General features: G+C 45.2%; 1 protein-coding gene across 1 annotated transcript in view; it reads left to right on the forward strand.

Moving 5' to 3' along the window:
* The window catches only part of LOC144763075 (uncharacterized), a 676,435-nt gene that overhangs the window by 575,582 nt on the left and 78,993 nt on the right, over positions 1-21,860 (forward strand). The window contains 1 exon segment of the mRNA XM_078648377.1: positions 5,682-6,099. Within this exon segment, the coding sequence (XP_078504503.1) occupies positions 5,682-6,099 (418 nt within the window).

The following is a 21,860-nucleotide window of genomic DNA, read 5'->3' on the forward strand; positions in this document are numbered from 1 at the left end:
GACACAATTGACCATAAAAATTTCAATTACCTCAATATGCATTTTTATATTGCTTAGTGTAATGACGTTTTTAATTGGTTATGTTTTATTCACTTTTCAAGTGACATTTGCACCTACTACACAGCCCACACGTCCTTCTCCTGTTTCCTCGCATTCTTTTCACCCTCTGCCTGAACACAAGTCTGCTAGAAGATTGGAGTTTGTCAATAATTCATTCGTTCAGCTTTTACACCAACACCAGTTAGTGATGAACACAACAAATTGTTGGGTGTGTGGACTTATGCCACATACGACAGATAAAGGTATCCCATATTTTGTCTTGCCATTCAGCTACTATGGTTCTTTGTGGGCGTTTCAGACGATGTTCCTATTTTCCATCGAACCATATCCCCCACGTTCCACGAGAAGTAACTCAAGCAACAAGGCATTAGTGGTGGGGATCACAAATATGAGCAGAGATATTGACTTATATAGAACGATTCCCCGAGATGAGTTGCAGGCTTACAGTAGATGGAACATAACAGAGTATGGAGTTACCTTGAGTGAAAACAAGCGAGCAAAGAGATCCTCCCCAATCTGGATTGTACCCCATCAGGGTCACCTATGTCTGCAGGGAAATGGCAAGAACTCCAAAGCTCAGTTAGGGAAGAGTGTCTGTACTGAAACGTATGTCTTTTCGTCTCAGACCTCCCCTTCATTCCTAGCTGCTAAGGGCACCTACTTCATCTGCCATGATAGAGCGTATACATGGCTGCCCCCTGACTTCTCGGGCACATGTTTCATTTCGTTCCTGTTGCCTCCCACGTACACGGCCGCGGCAGATTACCATAGGACAAGGACAGTTAGAGGTGTCGTGAGTAAAGACGACACTGCGGGGCAAGAATTTGGAGACTTCGCAAAAGGTTTTTTGCCGTTTTGGGGGCCTATGGTGAACAGCAGGAACATTCACCAATTGACACGGGTAGTTGAATCTACCATAGTTGAAACTGCTGATTCCCTTAGTAACTTGACTGAGGAGCTCCAGTCGGACCGCCTTATGACTCTTCAGAACAGGGTCGCCCTAGACGTCATACTTGCAGACCGGGGTGGGGTATGTAAAGTGATCCAATCAAGTTGCTGCATTTTCATCCCAGACAACGCTCCGACAGTATACCAGGCCATATACAAACTGCATAAGATCTCTGATTCTATTCACGTGGATAAAGGAGACTGGTCACTGATGGGGTGGTTCTGGGAACTGATATCTGCCTGGGGATGGAAGATTCTGATAGTCATTGGGATGATCTTAGCCATTCTTTTCCTGTTCTGTCTATGCGTACAGTGTGCTCCTGAAATATTTGGCCTCTGTGCTACATCGTGTGTAAGGAAACCTGTATCAAGAAACGAGATAAGTAATAGGGTGATGCTACAGCAACATCTCAAATGACTTTATGAATATAGACCTGGACTCAGATTAGCGTGAGTATAGGTTGTTTGCCTATGTAAGGGCAAAAGGAGGGTCTGTAGTACTGAGAATTCTGGACCCGTGTTATAAACATCATCGTATCATGACGATTTTGGTATCAGCAGACCGGAAATGACGAGTATACTATGCACAAGCATTTTCGTCATATTCGAGTGACGAAATCACCGTTAAATCAGCGTTTCCGTCATGAACCCCCGGGTTCCATTTTGTGAACGGCATCCATTTTGTGATTGCCCTCATATAGCCAAATGACTAAAGCCAAATCCTAGTCCGAAGGACACGTACACCCTTGCTGACTCCCCTGTGACCTGGGCAAGCTGACTCCCCTGCCCGAAGCCAAACCTGTTCGGCCAGGTCCTTTCCCAGTGGCCGAGCGAGATTAGTATCAAGGCACAACATATCCTAAACCCTTCATTGCACACAAACCTTGTCTACTCTTACACACACCTGTCTCTATTTTTTGCTTTATGACTTGCTTTACGAGGAGGAGGTGCCCGTTTTTATTGGGGGTCCGCCGATATCTGATGAAAATACTGGGCCTTGCCAGATAATTAATTACGAACTGAACAAACTGAAATGTGGGCTTGTCATCATGACTCTGCTTTTTCTTTGTAGTGAAAATATGCGAATGGTCAATTATAAAATAAGGAATGTTTGCCTAAAGCATATTATTTTGTATAAAAGAAGAAGGCTGGCTTCGTAAAGGAGAGCAGTCTCCTGAGAACATACATGCCGTTGTACTTCTAGGATACCTGTTACTGGCTGCAGCCAATAAATACGATCCTTGACTTCACCTAGAAGACTCTGTGTTTCTGTAGTCTGAAACAGGAAGGACTCGGAGTTTTCAGGTGTGTTCCCTGGCACCGCCGGGTCCATAAAAACCTGGTACTCCAAGAGCACTTAGGATTAGATGGGTGGGTGCACAACATTGGAGGTCCTTACTGTGGGAGAAAAAGAGAGAGAGAGAGAGAGAAAGAGAGGGAGAGAAAAAGAGGGTGGAGGACTACTGAGACTTGAGGAAGAGGTGGCAGAGTCTCTCTCCGCCACAAAGGATGCAATCTTGAGTGACGCTAGCATCCACTAAAGGATTTCACCCCAACTGTGGTGCAGACTGACCAGTACCCCAGTGTAGGAAGGTGGATATCTGACTATGGTTACCCCCAAACTTTTTGCCTGGTGTTTAGCTAGTTTTTGACATAGTTGGCCTGGGATCCTGCTATTCAGGGTCCCAGGCTGATTGCTCTCTCCTTAAAATGGACTCCATGTACCTTAGGTGCATACCCAATTGGAACTGGTTCACCTTATTGGCCCCTGTAACAGTGTACCCTAGGTACCCAGGGCATAGGTGGTTCCAAGGCCTACCAGGGGCTGCAGCATGTATTGTGCCACCCCTGGCCTGGCCTCCATATTTGACACAACTGGCTGATCACTCAGCTGGGGTAAGTTGGTGTAATCACCTCTTGCTTAAATATAGCATCCCTACATCTAACCCTAAACTGGACACATATGTTCCTATCAGCCCCTCCTATGGAAGGCCTCATCAATCCTGGAGGCAGAGTGCTTGGAAATATGTGAGATGGTGCTCTAGCATGAGCTGAGCCTGTCTGCAGCTGTCGGGAACCACTCCCTAAGCGGTTCCGGGATATTGCCATACCATATACTCTTAAGTGCATTATAATCCTCGCGGTTATTTGCTGTCTTTGGTTTGGCTTTATCAAAACATGTCGAGTAAGGTGTCATACGAATTGGAATACTATCCCCTCAACAGTTCTGTCGACGGGGATAGCATTCCACCCTTCTAGAGGGACACAACATGTGTGTAGCCTTAACCCCGGTTAAAGTTAACCAGAGCCTCAGCATCACAAAATGGATGCTGCCACCACAGACACAAGTCTGACCCCCTGCTGCTGGGAGTCCTTCCAGCGAGGGAGGCTTGGACAAAGGGTTTCCTGCCTTGGGAGGTGCGAGCACCACCCCAGACAGGGTTTTGTGTATTGGGTAGGACAGGGCTGAATAGATTGAGACATGCCCGGGGCACACAAGGTGTCCCCGTGCATAAGCCAGTCCAAACCGGTCCTGGGACTTTCCAGACCCAGGGCTGGCGAGGAGCTGGACAAAGGAAAGGGGGTGTAACCACCCCCCTTCCTGGTTCCTCCCAGAGGAGGGACCTAGTAGGTGATCCACCCCTCAGATTGGGAATAAGAGTGGGAGCAGTGCCATTGCACAGCAGATCATCCTGAATCAACTTTACACGAAGAAGAAGACTGGACTTCGACATTCTGCTGCTCAGAAGACTGAAGAGAATCTCCCTTGTGGCCGAGGAGTGGCCACCCTGTGAAAGCAGGCACCAACCAGCAACTCGACATCTGCTTTGCCTCCGCCTCCTGCCGGAGCCCGAGCCCAGAGCCTGACAAGACCCAGACTCCCAGACTCCGCACAGCCCGATCCACAGTCCCTGCAAAGAAGGGACCCGTGGAGGCATCGAGAGACGTGGGACCGGACCTCTTGGAAGACACCCGAAAAGCTGATAGCGCAGCAACCGAGGCACCCTCGACATTGTGCTTTGGGGATTGAGAACCCTTACCACCGAGCAGCCCTTGCACCGAAGATCAGCTCCGCAGCATCTCCACGATCTGCGTGGGGCCCTTTTGCATTGTGCCACTTGAAACGCCATCCCGGCCATTAGCCACGTGGTCAGCGGCCATCTTGGCAACGAAACTGACAAACTACACTGCGGGTCTGGTTGCTCCAAACTTGCCCTTGCTCCTGTAGAAAGGAGCACCCGCTCTGACCTTGCTGGTCCGAGTGATAGGCATTTTTTTATTCCTGCGTGGCTTGCATTAGCCAAGGCCTGTTTGCTTCGATCAAGTTGCCAACACCGCCACCAGCAAGAAGCCTGCGTGGAACAGCTCGTGACCGACTCCTGGACGTCCTCGACCCCCGGTGTCCACGTGGCTGCAGAGAGAAGCTACACCTCAATGCCTGTTTGCACCCGACATCGCCTGGTTCCAATCTGGTTCCACGGTAGTCACTGGCTAGTGACTTTGAACATTGTCCCCTCTGCTTTCAGGTCTTCACATCTTCAGATCCACCCTTGGATCCACCGGAACTCTTCACATCGAGCCGCCTGCAGCATCTTCAGCTCCAAGCACCATCGACCAGCGTGACGAAACCCGACACTACTTCGACCCTGTGCACCCGCTTTCTGTGGGTGAGGTAACTCAGCTCCGCCGGTGTTCCTACACTGGTACTCACCTCTAGGGCCTGTGTTTCAAGTTTCAGCTTTCTAGGTCACTCGGAAGGTTCCGAACTAACTAACTTTGTACTTTTTACGCACCATAGACTTTGCATTGGTGAGTGTGTGCACTTTAAACACTGCACCTAAGTCCCGCGGGCCTTTCCCGACTTAGTCACTGCTAGTCTCGAATAGCTCCAGCGATTCCCAAGGCCCTAGGCCTGTTTCCTTTCCGATTGGTAGCTCTTATACCACTTTCTTAGTATATGGTTTAGGTGGCCCCTAGGGCTCATCCATATTGTGCAACTTTTGTGTATTTTAAACTGTCTTGTGATTTAACGCTTGTGCTTCTGTGCTCATAAAGAGTCCAGCGGATTTTGTAGTTAATAAATCTATATATATTTTCAATATATATATATCTGTGTGGTGTCCTTTCATTTGGTATTCAAGGGGGTTGTGTATGGTAATACAGCTGGCTTCACATGCCTTTCAGAGTTTAGCCTAAGACTGCTTTGTCCACGTTACCACTAGTTTAACTGGTCTATAAGGTTGACTTACAACCAATCATCATAAGGGTTGCTTGGCATGGTACAAAGTGATCACTAGAATTAGTGAGCATTATATACCAGGCCAACTTCTCACATTGGTGAGCAGCGGATTGGGATCTGAGCTTGCTGTTGTTTTACCATTACGATCTTTGAGATTATCATTTGAAAGATCATACAGGTACCTGCTAGGTACATATAAAACAAGACTAGTATACTTACGTTCTACTGAACTTAGTTGTTGTAGAGGAAAGGGAGTAGCACACCCTGACTACAACTACTAGATAGGTTTAGTAGGTAAACACCAGTGTAGGTAGATTGCAACACATCCGCCCACACTAGAGCAATGTCTGGAGCAGAGGGTTCCACTGGGAACATCCCTGTTGAGAGTGACCCTCCAAGGGCACCATCCAAATTTGCTATTTTTTCCTTTAAGGAATTAAGACAGCTTTGTGTCTTAAGGGGTCTGAGGACAGGGCCTTCCCCTACCACAGACCACCTTAGAGAGATCTTGGACCAGTCTGAGACTCTAAAGACCTCTAAGGCAGACCCCACAGGGAATGCTGAAGGAGGCCATCCTTCTGAGGATGACACTGTAGAAGCCCCTGTCCCTATAATCCTAGTAGATGAGGAAGCCCCCATCACTGGAGCTCCTCAGGTAGATGAGGAGGAGGAAGAGGAAGAAGAGACAGAAGGGGGGAGCAGTGAGTCAGATGATGACAGAAATAGTCAGGTGCTGGTCAGTAGGCTGAACCAGGCTAACTTAAGCCTATTTGGGACTGAATCTGGTAACAACCCATTCAGACCCCCAGGTGGACTTAACCAGAAGCCTAGGAGGAGAAGGACTCACTCAGGTGACTCTAACAACTCCCATGCTTCTAGAGGTTCTCATGGTCACTCCAGAAGGGAGATGACTAGCCCTCAGAGAAGGGAACATGAGGCCAAAATGAGAGAGGCTTAATTGAGGATCCAGAGACAAGAATTAGAAGTTGCCCTGGCCCAAGAGAAACTTGCTAGTGCAAGACAGCCTAGAGAGAGTGGATTAGAATCCACTGGTGGCAGCACTATCCCTAAGGATAAAGACAGGTCTTTTGATACAAGACACCTGAGTAAGATTGTGCCCCCCTACAAAGCTGGGGATGATATCCACAAATGGATAACTGCAATGGAGAGAGCCTGCAGAGTACAGCAGATCCCTCAGGAGCAGTGGGCAGCAATCTTGTGGCTCTCCTTTGAAGGTAGAGGCAGAGACAGACTCCTCACAGTTAGTGATGGGGATTCTAGAAACTACATGGTCCTGAAGAGTGCTCTGATTGATGGGTTAGGCTTAACCACTGAACAGTACAGGTTAATGTTCAGAGATACCCAGAAGACACAAACTCAGGACTGGTCTGAATTTGTTGAATGTGCCACTAAGGCTCTGGAGGGCTGGTTGCTGGGAAGTAAGGTTACTGACTATACAGGAGTGTATAATTTAATTATGAGAGAGCAAATCTTAAGTAATTGTCAAAATCAGCTTCTACATCAGCACCTGGTTGACTCTGATCTGACCTCCCCACAAGAATTGGGTTGGAGGGCAGACAAATGGGTCAGAACCAGGATCAGGCCTAAGAACCAGGGTGGTGACCAAACGAAAGAGACTACCAAGCCTCAAGAGAAGGGTGGGGATAAAAGTAAGGAAAAGACTTCCCCAGGGCCCCAAAACTCCAAGAATGGGGGTGGGTCCCAAGACACTTCTACAACCCCGAAAAAGCCTTATTGTCATACCTGTAAACAGGTGGGGCATTACAAAACAGATAGCTGTTGTCCCAAGAATGGCAATAAAGAGAATATACCTCCCGGTAAGGCTCCAACACCTCCTGTCACTGTTAGCAGTGGTCCCCCAGGTGGTGGGAGCACCCCCAAGAATTTGGGTGGGTTTACTTTTGGAGGACAGGTAGACTCTGGCCTATCCAGGTCCCCTAACTCAGATACTCTTGTCTATGAGACTGGCATGGGGTTTGCCAATTTCACTGCTTGCCCAAACACTTTGAGCAAGTATAGACAGGAGCCCCTCATCAATGGTTTGAAAGTTGAGGCCTACAGAGACACAGGGGCTAGCATCACCATGGTGGCTGAATGTTTAGTCCCCTCAAGGCAATTTTTACCTGATGCCAAATATCAGGTGACAAACATTGATGGCATAGAAACCAATCATCCCATGGCAGTGGTCAATCTTAGCTGGGGAGGTGTCACTGGCCCAAAGAGAGTGGCAGTGTCAGCAAACTTGCCTGTAGATTGCCTACTGGGTAATGATTTGGAAATCTCAACCTGGGCTGAGGTTGAACAACAAACCCATTCTAAAATGGTAAATCTCCATGGAAAGGTTAGTGGGGCTGTGATGGCTACAGCCCCAATCCAAGATGTCCTTCCTGAAAAGGTTGGGAGGGCTGAGCAAACCTCGGCCCCATCTTTAGCTAACTTCCCTCCTGAAAAGAGTAGCAGGGCTGTACTGGTAACAGCCCATACCCAAACTGAGTCTCCTCCTGAAAAGGTTGGAGGGGCTGTGATGGCCACAGCCCAAACTCAAACAGATACATGGGTAGTGAAGCCTGAAGTGATGGATCACTCCACCCAAACTGAGAGCATGGAGGAGGAAGAGAAATCTCCCCCTCACCAGACTTTAGGAAAGGATCAGCCTCCTCAGGGAACTGATCTTACCCCTGATGAAGGAACTGTCCCAGAGGTTGTTAGGCCTGGCATAACAGAGCCTCTGATGGCAGTGGACCCTTCTCAGGTGGGACCCGGTCTGGAGCAGATAACCTGACCCTCTCTACCTTGCCTTAATCAGCCCAGGGCTACAGAGGACAAGAAGGACAGTGAGCCCAAAGGGCCCCCTGTCAAATAAAGCACCCCCATCAACAGATTAGGGGCACCGAAACTAGTAGCCCTAGTGAGGTGAAAACTTTAAAAACTCCTGAGGATCCCCCTTAAAAGTAGTTAGGGACCTCCCCCGGATGGATATTGTTGGGCACAGCCAAACCTGGGACCCTAAGGGCCCAAACCTGAACTGTCCCTCCAGTAAGCCAAACAGAGGGACTCAGCCTCCAGCTTTAGGTAGCCAGAGGTTGACCCTGAGAGCACAGTGCAACTCAGTCAAAGAAAGAAAGGCACACAAGGTGGAGAGTGATTGGAGGAAGCTGAGCCCTACAGAAGGAACTCACTTCAGTACTCCATCTCAAAACCAGCCTTTGACTTTGCAAAGACACACCACAGGTAAAGATTCCCTATGGTGGAGACCCTCAGATGCCCTTAGGGTGAGGGATTGCTTAGTGGACCATGAGACAGGGGGTTACCAAGCCAGAGCTGGTACTTACTTATATGGCCACTTAGGCAATATAGGCTTACCTGGACAAGGATAGCCTTATCTCCTTTCGTTTGGAGGGGTTATGTAGGAAGGTGGATATCTGACTATGGTTACCCCCAAACTTTTTGCCTGGTGTTTAGCTGGTTTTTAACATAGTTGGCCTGGGATCCTGCTATTCAGGGTCCCAGGCTGATTGCTCTCTCCTTAAAATGGACTCCATGTACCTTAGGCGTATACCCAATTGGAACTGGTTCACCTTATTGGCCCCTGTAACAGTGTACCCTAGGTACCCAGGGAATAGGTGGTTCCAAGGCCTACCAGGGCCTGCAGCATGTATTGTGCCACCCCTGGCCTGGCCTCCATATTTGACACAACTGGCTGATCACTCAGCTGGGGTAAGTTGGTGTAATCACCTCTTGCTTAGATATAGTATCCCTATATCTAACCCTAAACTGGACACATATGTTCCTATCAGCCACTCCTATTGAAGGCCTCATCAATCCTGGAGGCAGAGTGCTTGGAAATATGTGAGATGGTGCTCTAGCATGAGCTGAGCCTGTCTGCAGCTGTCGGGAACCACTCCCTAAGCTGTTCCGGGATATTGCCATACCATATAATCTTAAGTGCATTATAATCCTCGCTGTTATTTGCTATCTTTGGTTTGGCTTTATCAAAACATGTCGAGTAAGGTGTCATACGAATTGGAATACTATCCCCTCAACAGTTCTGTCGACGGGGATAGCATTCCACCCTTCTAGAGGAACTCGACATGTGTGTAGCCTTAACTCCGGTTAAAGTTAACCAGAGCCTCAGCATCACAAAATGGATGCTGCCACCACAGACACAAGTCTGACCCCCTGCTGCTGGGAGTCCTTTCAGCGAGGGAGGCTTGGACAAAGGGTTTCCTGCCTTGGGAGGTGCGAGCACCACCCCAGACAGGGTTTTGTGTATTGGGTAGGACAGGGCTGAATAGATTGAGACATGCCCGGGCACACAAGGTGTCCCCGTGCATAAGCCAGTCCAAACCGGTCCTGGGACTTTCCAGACCCAGGGCTGGCAAGGAGCTGGACAAAGGAAAGGGGGTGTAACCGCCCCCCTTCCTGGTTCCTCCCAGAGGAGGGACCTAGTAGGTGATCCACCCCTCAGATTGGGAATAAGAGTGGGAGCAGTGCCATTGCACAGCAGATCATCCTGAATCAACTTTACAAGAAGAAGAAGACTGGACTTCGACATTCTGCTGCTCAGAAGACTGAAGAGAATCTCCCTTGTGGCCTAGGAGTGGCCACCCAGTGAAAGCAGGCACCAACCAGGAAATCGACGTCTGCTTTGCCGCCGCCTCCCGTCGGAACCCGAGCCCAGAGCCTGACAAGACCCAGACTCCCAGACTCCTCACAGCCCGATCCACAGTCCCTGCAAAGAAGGGACCCGTGGAGGCATCGAGAGACGTGGGACCAGACCTCTTGGAAGACACCCGAAAAGCTGATAGCGCAGCAACCGAGGCACCCTTGACGTTGTGCTTTGGGGATTAAGAACCCCCACTACCGAGCAGCCCTTGCACCGAAGATCAGCCCCCCAGCATCTCCACGATCTGCGTGGGGCCCTTTTGCATTGTGCCACTCGACGCGCCATCCCGGCCCCTAGCCACGTGGTCATCGGCCATCTTGGCGACGAAACCGACAAACTACACTCCGCGTCTGGTTGCTCTAGACTTGCCCATGCTCCTGTAGAAAGGAGCACCCGCTCTAACCTTGCTGGTCCGAGTGATAAGCATTTTTTGATTACTGCATGGCTTGCATTAGCCAAGGCCTGTTTGCTTTGATCAAGTTGCCAACACCGCCAACAGCGAGAAGCCTGCGTGGGACAGCTCGTGACCGACTCCTGGACGTCCTCGACCCCCGGTGTCCACGTGGCTGCAGAGAGAAGCTACACCTCAATGCCTGTTTGCACCCAACATCGCCTGGTTCCAATCTGGTTCCACGGTAGTCACTGGCTAGTGACTTTGAACATTGTCCCCTCTGCTTTCAGGTCTTCACATCTTCAGATCCACCCTTGGATCCACCGGAACTCTTCACATCGAGCCGCCTGCAGCATCTTCAGCTCCAAGCACCATCGACCAGCGTGACGAAACCCGACACTAATTCGACCCTGTGCACCCGCTTCCTGTGGGTGAGGTAACTCAGCTCCGCCGGTGTTCCTACACTGGTACACACCTCTAGGGCCTGTATCTCAAGTTTCAGCTTTCTAGGTCACTCGGAAGGTTCCGAACTAAATAACTTTGTACTTTTTACGCACCATAAACTTTGCATTGGTGAGTGCGTGCACTTTAAACACTGCACCCGAGTCCCGCGGGCCTTTCCCGGCTTAGTCACTGCTAGTCTCGAATAGCTCCAGCGATTCCCAAGGCCCTAGGCCTGTTTCCTTTCCGATTGGTATCTCTTATACCACTTTCTTAGTATATGGTTTAGGTGGCCCCTAGGGCTCATCCATATAGTGCAACTTTTGTGTATTTTAAACTGTCTTGTGATTTAACGCTTGTGCTTCTGTGCTCATAAAGAGTCCAGGGGATTTTGTAGTTAATAAATCTATATATATTTTCAATATACATATCTGTGTGGTGTCCTTTCATTTGGTATTCAAGGCGGTTGTGTATGGTAATACAGCTGGCTTCACATGCCTTTCAGAGTTTAGCCTAAGACTGCTTTGTCCACGTTACCACTAGGATAACTGGTCTATAAGGTTGACTTACAACCAATCATCATAAGGGTTACTTGGCATGGTACAAAGTGATCACTAGAATTAGTGAGCATTATATACCAGGCCAACTTCTCACACCCAGCATTTGCTGGTCTGCAACGTAGAGGTCTTCGAGGGACCCGGATCGCTGTGACCACATTTGCCCCACCCCACCAGTGGACCAAGGAGCACCCACAAAGACATCCCTCTCAACCAAACCCCGACCTGAGCATCCTTCTAGCATCCCTCAGCATCAGGACCAATCCACTGAGGTCTAAGATGTTTGTCCTGTAAAGTTTGGATTTTGATTAAAAAATGCTCATGGGACCAGGTAATAGAGGTGCAGAGGGTCCATTCTAGCTCCCTTCACCTCTGCCCAGCTGGAACTGGTCACCCAATCCAGGCTGGAGTAGCCGAACTAACAGTTTCAAACTGTTCAGAAGTCTTTTGTTTTTTGTTGGCAAACGCTTGTTTGCAGGTGTGACTACAAGTGATATCATCTTAAATCTGTATTTACGGTACCCTCCAGGGTATTTAATACATCAAGGGCTCTAAAAATAAATAAAACTATAATCTATAATATATTTTTATAAAGTAGCATCTTCTTCCGTCTGTTGATTTCTTATTTCATTTTTTGGTGCTGTTGAAATGCTTTAGACATAGTTCCTTATCCGAGTCTTACTGCTCTCAGGTACAGGTAAACGAGTAAACACTGCAAAACATGCACACATGCAGCAGATAATTGAAAAACTGCACACCACTGCTCAGAAAAAAACCCACTATGTGGAAAGGAAACAAGGAGTAATGTTGGGACCAGCAAGGTGCAACCGACTCACCAACTGCAGGAGAGTGAGAGCAGGCCCCTGAGTAAGCAGGGAGTCAATTGAAGGCAAATAAGACGTTCAAGAGGACCCACAGGCCAAAGGCACGGGAGTCGCAAGAGAACCTCAAGCAGGTCACTATAGATTCAGGCCCACGGTGCAAACGATGTGGCGAGTACAAAGATCTTGACAGGAAGAGATGCTGGAGGCAGGAGCTTATTGTAGCCCAAAGATCTCTGGAGTAAGTGCCACCAAACCTTGGCAACGAGCAAGTCGACACATTGCTCAGGGGTTGGGCTCCAGCGGTTCTGACAAGGAATACTGGCCTCAAACTGGCTGGGAGGACAGGGCAGGCCTCAAAGGAGTTGCAGAACCACCACCTGTGTAGCGAATGATGGATGCGGAATGAAGTGGGTATCATAATTAGACTGTAAATTATAGATATTGACGAGCTCCATAGCAGATGTTTCTGAAGAATACATATAAATATAAAAAGTACTGTGATGATGAATAAGAATGGTGCTGAATTTAATTATTTAAATATTAGGTTTTGATTTTTTATATAGGGAACAACTGGTATTTGGATCGAATTCATGGACTAATAGTCAGTTTATGGATGGAAATGATTACATGTCAAGTGACTATCCAGAGTGTTATAAGACTATAATCTTTAGTTGTTGGCTTTAGAGATTTAGAGAGACGTGTGACCTACACCAACTTTGGGTGTGGCTTTAACTGGGATCTTGGTTCTGTTCGATTCTGAGAGCACTGGGTGATGGTTGCGTTGGAACTAATTTCGACATGAACTCTTAATTCTACTTTGATACTTGAAGGAATGTTTAACTGAGATGTATAAGTACTGTACTTAAGTATTGTTACTTTGGGTTGCAGCCCTGAAGAAGTCATAGTGCTATATGTGAGCACGACGAAACACGTGTTGGCTGCTGTTTCTGTGGATTGTGGCTGAAGGTGGGAGTGAGAATGTAGAAATGAGAATTCACTGACATGATTACTACATGCTACAGAGAGAGTTGGTATGCAATTTCTACAGCACACCCATGCCTGACTCATTCCATGACTACATGCATTGCCATATTTTTAAACACATCAACTAAGCAAATTATTCTGCCACCATTTTGTGAAATGAAGTCTGACTCACACTGTGATCTTAGACACATGACAGTATGCCGTGCAATTCAGTAAAATGATTACTACAGTGAAAGAGAGTCTTGCTGGGAGTGCTGTTTCAGGTTTTAGGACAGAGCAGTGGTGTTCAGGGAGTGTAGGGCTCAAGGTGGGAGTGAGAATGTAGAAATGAGAATTCACTGACATGATTACTACATGCTACAGAGAGAGTTGGTATGCAATTTCTACAGCACACCCAGGCCTGACTCACTCCATGACTACATGCACTGCCATATTTTTATACACATCAACCAATCAAATTATTCTGTCACAATTTTTCTGAAATGATTACTAAATGCTAGTGAAAGATTTTCTATGGCATTTCTACAGCACACCCAGTGGTTTTTTACACAGCATGGAGACTACTTGAATTATTAAGAGGCCTGGCAGACATACTGCATAGCACCACATAGCTTTCCATCATTTTTCTTTTTTCTCTGGTTTCTCTATGTAGTTACAGATATATTTTTGGTTTTTTTAAGATTATCCACACTTTTTTTAGTTTGTGTTATCTTCCTTATAAAATCCTTTGTTATCTTACCAGGAGCTTTCCTCTTTTTCTCCACACATTGTTGTTTAGATACATCTTGTATTTGTTTCTCCTTGAAAAAGTAAGCCCATTTATATGTTTTTCTTTTCTCAGTCTTTGAAGGCATGATGGTTTTTCTTTCTGTAGATAATTAAAATCTGTTGTGAAGAAAAAAACATTATATTTAAAAAAAAATAATAATATAGACCACTACTAGCAAACTACATAGCAATTAGAAACACTACTTGCCGTAAAGTCTAGTTCACTCCTTAAGTAAGTTTAAAGCACAGCAGCAGTGTTCGGGCAGTGTAGGAGATCATGCAGGGAGTACTGTTTCAGGGTTTTGGACAGTGCATTGGTCTTAGGGCAGTGTAAGTGGTCATGGTGAGACTGGTACTTCTGAGTTTAGAGCAGTGAAGTTATCTTTGGACAGTGTATGGTATCATGCAGGAGCTAGGAATATAAAGCACTGCATGTGCTGAAGCCTAAATCAATACATGAGTACATATATTCCCATAACAAGCACCAAGCAAGAGATTCTGTCACAATATGCCCGAATGAACTCTGACTCACATTGTGATTTTAGACAATTACAAATATCTGTTACAATTCACTGAAATAATTACTACATGCTACAGAGAAAGTCGCTATGACATTTCTACAGCATACCATAGATCTTTACTACACAACATGGAGACTATTGGGGAATTAAAAGGCCTAACACACATACTGCATAGGACTTTCTAGCACTACTTTATGTTGCAATCTATCCTGTAAGACTTAGTTTATACCACAATAACTTGGCTACTAGCTCAAAGATTACAATTGTAGAAGAAGACTCTGAAATAATTTTTAATTTTTCATCATAAATTTATTCTTCAAACATTTCATAATTTAATAGAACATCTAACATGATTTCATCGGGAATTTAATTTCGTTGTTCATCAATTTGAAAACTTGATTCATTAGATTCAATCTCATCTAATACTTTATTAAACTCATTGTCCAAGCTTTCATCGAAGAAATCGCAGGTTATATCTCCCGCACCAATAGGTTCTTCTTCATTGTTGCTGTCCTCAAGAGGTACATTTAAATCCTCTAGCAGACTGTCAGAAATTTCAAAACTGACTTCAATGGTCTTCTGATTTGTATCCATTATAAATTTTAATATGGTGTTGTACCTTGCAGAAAAATATAAATACTTCATGTTATTATTTTTTACTGATAGATAATACAAAACTAGCTTTATCAAATATTTTAACCTTTAAAAAATGTATACAGAAACCTTTCTCAAGTACTTTATATGATTATATCAATTAAATTAGTTTATAAGAATTTGTACTTATAAAATGTCCTTACATTTTCAAACTAGTCATTGTTTATTTTTTTAATAAACTACAGCCATAGTAATGTATCAGGGATATGTATATTAAATACGGTATTTCTTCTACAATGTACAGCACTTTATGGCATAAATATACTTGTAAGGATCCTGAGTTGCGTTGGCCTATGCATGGGTCATTTGATTTGCAAAAGATTCAGTATGTGGAACAATGTATGTTCAAGCGAAATACTAGGCAAGGTATGTTTGACTGTGTGCGAATGAGGGAGAAAGAAGTGCGTGAACGAATGAAGCATCAGCAAGCCTTGATTGAAAAAGAACAGCGAAAGAACATCTATGCGAAAGCGTTAGAGTTAAAAAGCAGGGAAACGAAAGAATTAAAAGAAAGAGAGGATACGGAGCCCCATTTACAGGTAACTGGCCAATACGCTGTTAGGCTACCCCTTTATCCTATCCTTAATAAACCACAAGATGATTTCTTGTTATTAGATCTTTCTCCAACTCTGTATATTTTCCCTTACACTCCTAATAAGTCCGATGAGGAATCTTCTGCAGATCAGGATAAAGCACGAACAACTCGCTCTATGTTGTCCACTGCGCGTTCTGCTGAGCTAAGATCTACTAGTTGCAAGGCCGCCCGTAATACTGCATCTGCCTCTGAACTCTTAGATGACATGAAGGATTGGCAGGACAGGAAGTAAGTATATTTTACAGAGATGTTTGCCGCAGAAGTAGTTGAACGGTTTAGGAAACATTCTAAGGAACTGGAGCCTGTTGATATAGAAAATGATTGTAAGCAAATGCGTGATGGGCTTTTTCTCTTTTCTCAGGTGGCTGACTCTATCAGGCGCTTGGTTAAATTACGTATTGAGGCACCTCATTTGCGAGAGGGGAAAAAGGAAGCATAAGCAGCTGCACAAACATCTCAGACTCGCGAGACACAAGCTCCTGTCTCCGGTTCAGATAAGACTATGATAGTTCATGCGAAACCTATGCGGGAAGCCGCACCTTTGTATGTTCCTCCTAGTGGTGATGGAACAGATGATGATAAAAATGTTGCTGATTCAAAGGCTTATTTTATTTATAATTGGGTTTACACTCCTTGAAATAGAGCGGATGTCCTGGCTCTTATAACTGCATTGCCTGATCTGCGGAAAAATCCAGCAGCTTTTTATGAGGAAGTTGAGGGAGCCATTAGTTCTTGTACTATGACTCTGCCTGACATTGATATGTTTTTCGGATTGATATTACCCCCTGATATGTAGAGAACTGTTCGTAAAGTTGATGATAATGCGACTTTTGGGGCATTGTGAAACGAGTTAGAACGACTGGATGTAGAAAGGGAACCCGCACAGAAACCATGTCAGTTAATTCTGGACCTTCCCGCAGCTATATTATTTAAATAAAAGACGATTATTCCCCCTAAAAAGATAGATTTGACTGTATTAGCGTCGTGCAAGCAAAAGGCAGATAAGTCAGTGTCAGATTTCTTCACGCGCTTTGAGGAGGCATTCCACAATTTTAGTGGCCAGTAATTAACGGATGATACGGGCAGGCATCTGTTCATAGATCTGTTCATAGATAAATATGTCGCCAACTTGTTGCCAGGAATAGCTAGTCGCCTAAAGACCAGTGAGAGCTCATGGACTACTTCTTCTCAGGTTTCTCTTTTTGTAGTGTAGTTCCTATATTCCCAATAGGCTCTGCGCATTGGAATAATATATTCAGCAGTGTAGACGTAGGACTGAGGTTGACTAGGTCTCTACTGACTATATTAGACTTAAGGTTTGCCAGCTAGCTCAGAGGTCACTAGAAACTTTCTCGAATAAACGAGGAGGAGTTTAACCTCCCTGGATAGACAAGAAGGGATTAGCTTCTGACAACCATATAACATGACAACTTTGCTCCCTCAGAATAAGAGTGTATCTCTAGAGTCGTGTGAAAACAATAGACAGCTATTTCACTCAGTCAATCGTGCGTACTTAGTTTCATCAGAGTGCAGAGAAAAGAGAGACGGGCGTTTTCAATAAAAAGGTGTAATTTATTGAGCAGTCTTCTTTCACATGCAAGAGAAATGAATTGCCATAATTGCAATACTTAATGCAAAGTAAAGTGCGTACAGTAAAAGGAGTATTATGAAATAATACTGTAAAAGCATTGATATGGTTTCTTAGCCATAAGATACTTTAAAATGGATAAAATATATACATACATAAAAACATTGACTAACGTACTCAACTGGTGCTTCTAAATACGCCTACCCTGGTGTACCTGAACTAAGCCTAATACGTGGGAAGGAGTAAATAAGTAGCAGTTTAAGTTAAGTTGGTTTTGCCAAGAATCTGACTCAAGAATTCTCTTTAAGGGTTTAGTCAGCTCCGTACCTGGGTAATAGAATGCAGGAGGTCTGGTATCTCTCTTTCAGGACTATATATCCCAGCAGCCCGCGAAGGCGGCTGAGAACACCGGAGCTAGATTGCTCTGCAGGAGAAAATACAGCGTCTCTCTCAGTGCGTCAAAAGGGAGGGGCAGCATCCGTGGGCTCTCGCATCAGCTGGGCTCTCGGGCAAGTAGATAGCTGCTCGCTCCAAAACCACCACTATGTGTTTGCTTAAGGCAACGTTGGTATATTTATACCTGAAAGGTGCCGGGTTTGACGTAAGGTTGGACATAAGACGTCAATAAAGATGTCACTAAGAACTGGCCGTTCTTACAGTGCTTCACAGGAGTTCTAGGACGAAATCAAAACAAAAGCAAATGGGGATTTCCCAGGTTGCTGGAGGTTTGGTTTGTTTAGAGAACCTGTTGTGCTTTCTAGGAGTACGGGGAAGTAGCCTTGCTTAATGTGACTGCATGGGCTTCAACTAAATATGGATATGATTCCTATGCCATTATAGGGATATTATTGATTATAACAGTACAAGGGCATAAAATAGAAATATCGATTTAGGTGCCTAGATAAAAACACAATATTTTAACTATTGCTCAGTATTACGAACGCCAGGAGCTAGAAGGGTAATGAGGATAAAAAGACAAAAGAGTTAAAAACTAAGGCTATGATGGTTCAGGCTTATGGTCCGCCTTCCAGAGGTAATGATAGAGGTAGATGTTGATCTTATGGTTCGTCTTTTACTCGTTCAAATTTGTCAAGTGACCAGTGTGCGTACTGTAGACAGTTTGGACATTGGATTTCTGGTTGTCCGGTATTGCGTGCTCAGCAGAATCCACGTGGTCGGGGACAAATGAGAAGTTGTTCAGGATATTCAGAGATTAGAGGAAGCATGGACGATCGTGCTGAGTTTGTTGCTAATGAACGAAGGCAGGATGGGGGTAACACTTTTGATAGACGGAATCAATATCAGATGTCCGATTACATGTTATCTGATTTGAATGATTCTGCTTATGCATAGGATTGCCTAGGATGGGGTAGGGAATCAGCTGAAGTTCCAGTATATCATAAGGGTCCCTATGTTACAGCACATGTTTTGGGTTCTACTGATCAGTTTCTGGTTGATACAGGAACTACTCATAGCGCCTTATCTAAACACTTGTTTCCAAGGGCTCCCCTGTCTGGCTTAACCATTACATCGATACGTTTAGATGGAACACCTTCCTTTAGCCCACTGTCACAACCACTTGCATTCCATGTTGATAAGTTCACGGCTCCATGTCCGTGTTTGCTTTCTCCGAACACACAAGACTATATTGGGGGTCTTGATATGCTCAAGTATTACAGGGCTACGATACGATGTTCTCCTGAAGGAGTACGTGTTATTTTGAATGACAATTACCCCACAATTGAGAGATCTTGTCTTGTTAAAGAGGATACTGCATTAGCTTCACTCCCCAGTACTTTGTGGGCTACTTCAGACACTGATGTAGGGTAGATGGTTATTAGTGTCAAGGAGGGCGCTTCATTGCCACGATTGCCTCAATATAAAATTTCTCAAGAAGGCGAAGAAGGACCTACACGCATTGTCCATGATTTGATTAAAGTTGGGGTTGTGGAGGAAGTCCCTTACAATGTTTACAAAAGTCCTATTCTTCCTATTTTGAAAAAAGATACTGACACTAGGATTTACAGATTCATTATTGATTTACGAGAAATTAACAAGATTGTACTACCACAATATCCTGTGGTGTCTGACATAACGCCACTACTTACTTTGGTTCCTCCGATAGCAACTACGTTCTCCGTGACAGACTTTGAGAACGCTTTCTTTTCAATCCCTATTCATCCTGATAGTCAATATTTGTTCGATTTCACTTTGAATAATCGATCGTATAGATTTTGTAGAGTTCCTTAAGGCTATACTGAGAATCCTAGTATTTACAGTCAAGAATTGAAGAGACAGCTTGATTCTTTCGTTTTGCCTAAAGGAGTGGCTCTCATACAATATGTCGATGACATCTTGTTGGTAGCTGATATGCCTGAACCGTGTGAAGAGTGTACTTTGTCTTTGCTTTCTTTTCTTGCTACACACCAACATAAAGTGTCACAAAAGAAATTGCAATATTGTAGACAGAAGGTGACTTATTTAGGTCACCATCTGTCTAAGGAGGGCCGTGCACTGACATCAGATCGCATTCAAGCAATTTTAGACACACCAGTACCTTCTACTCAGAAAGATGTTCGTGCCTTTATTGGGTTGACTTCCTTTTGTGGGCAATGGATATTAGGATTTTCACACATTGTTAAACCTCTGCTAGCTCTTTTGACTAAAGACACTCCAATGCCCCTTCCATGGACGACTGAATGCCAGAATGCTTTTCATCAGTTACGTCAAGCTCTTTGTTCTGCACCAGTGTTAGGTACTCCAGATTACACGAAGCCTTTTTCACTATATGTACACGAGAAAGATGGGTGTGCATTGTCAGTCTTAGTACAGACGCACGGTGATAAGCAGCGTCCCTGTGCATACTTTTCAGCAGTTCTGGATCCTGTTGCTCGTGCACTACCTGGGTGCTTCTGTTCAGTTGCAGCAACAGCTGTGTTCATACGTCAGAGTGAAGGGATAGTTTTGTCACATAAGCTGTTGGTGCTAGTACCCCATGCAGTCGATGCCCTTTTGAATCAGACCAAGACACAACACTTAAATGTAAATGTAAATGTAAATGTAGTATACTTGTAAAGCGCACAGCTGCCCCAGCAACGGGGCGTCCCGGCGCTGTATAACGCTGTGGAACCCTTCCTGGCTCTCCCTGTGAGATGCCCCTCCTGTTCACCCCCAAGGTGAAGCCAGGCATCCCAGTGTTGTTGGGGCCGTTGTGGAGATTAAGCAAGCTATTGCCCAGAGTTGCAGCCTGGGATCCATGATTAGAGCAGGTGCCGAGGCGAGAATTATCGAGTCCGCGGACATTGAGCCCAAGACCCAAGAGCACTTAACTAGTGTTCGCTTGACAGGATACGAATTGACACTGTCAGCACCTCATATTACCTTCAAGAGGTGTGCGACGCTAAACCCAGCCACTTTATTGCCTTATCCTGCGACTCAGTCTCAGTCAAAGGAGCCTCATGATTGTATATTCCTTACTGAGGAACAGACAAAGGTTTGCATCGACTTGCAAGATCAGACCCTTTCAGATGTAGATGGGGAACTATGGGTTGATGGGTCTTGTTTGAAGTTACCAGATGGCACGACCTCAGCTGTGTATGCGATTACGACACTTGAGACAATAGTGAAGACAGCTCGTATACCACAGAAGTCAGCTCAAGCAGCTGAGCTAATAGCTTTGACACGAGCGTGCAAACTTAGCACTGACTTGTGTGTGAACATTTACACAGATAGCCGCTATGCTTTTGGAGTGGCCCATGATTTTGGCCTTCTTTGAAAGGAAAGAGGCTTTCTTACATCCCACGGGATGCAGATAATGCACTGGGAATTGGTGCATAACCTTTTGACTACACTGACATATCTAAAGAAGATAGCGATTGTGAAGTGTAGCGCACACAAGAAAGTGACTGACAAGATAGAACAAGGCAATGCCTTTGCAGACTGCGTAGCTCGTGAGACTGCAATGCAACAAAGCACTACTTCCATGTACGTAGTGAAGTCTCAAGCTGAGCAATGGCATGATCTTAGAGAGGAAATCTTAGATGTACAGAGATCTGCTTCTGTAGCAGAACATGAGCAATGGACAAAAGAAGGAATATTGGACGATGAGGGTTGTTGGTGCAACAACGATATGGATAAGTGGAAACTGCCTGCAGCTTATTTACAACCTATGGTTAAGTGCCACATTGGCTGGCACATGTTGGAGCTCTAGCGATAACGAAACTGCTTACACAAGTTTCGGAGCATCCTGAGATTGCCAGCACAGCTAAGAGAGTAGTACAGCCATGTTTGATTTGTTGGCAGTATAATCCTGGTAAAGGGACACAGACTGCACCTTTTGAAGTTTTGCAGATGGATTACATCCAACTTGAACGCTGCAATAACCTGAAGTATGTCCTAGTGGTGGTATGTGCCTTCAGTAAGTGGATTGAGGCATACCCTATGAAGGATAATACAGCTCTCACTACAGCAAAGGTGCTTTTAAAGGAGTTTTTCCCTAGATATTATGTTTTTAAGCTTTTGTAGAGTAACAACGGACCCCATTTTATTGGGCAAGTTGTTGAGCATGTCTTGAAAGGATTAGGATCAAGCAGAAATTCCATG

This window comes from Lissotriton helveticus, chromosome 6, assembly GCF_964261635.1.
Source record: "Lissotriton helveticus chromosome 6, aLisHel1.1, whole genome shotgun sequence".
In the NCBI taxonomy this organism is placed as follows: domain Eukaryota; kingdom Metazoa; phylum Chordata; class Amphibia; order Caudata; family Salamandridae; genus Lissotriton; species Lissotriton helveticus.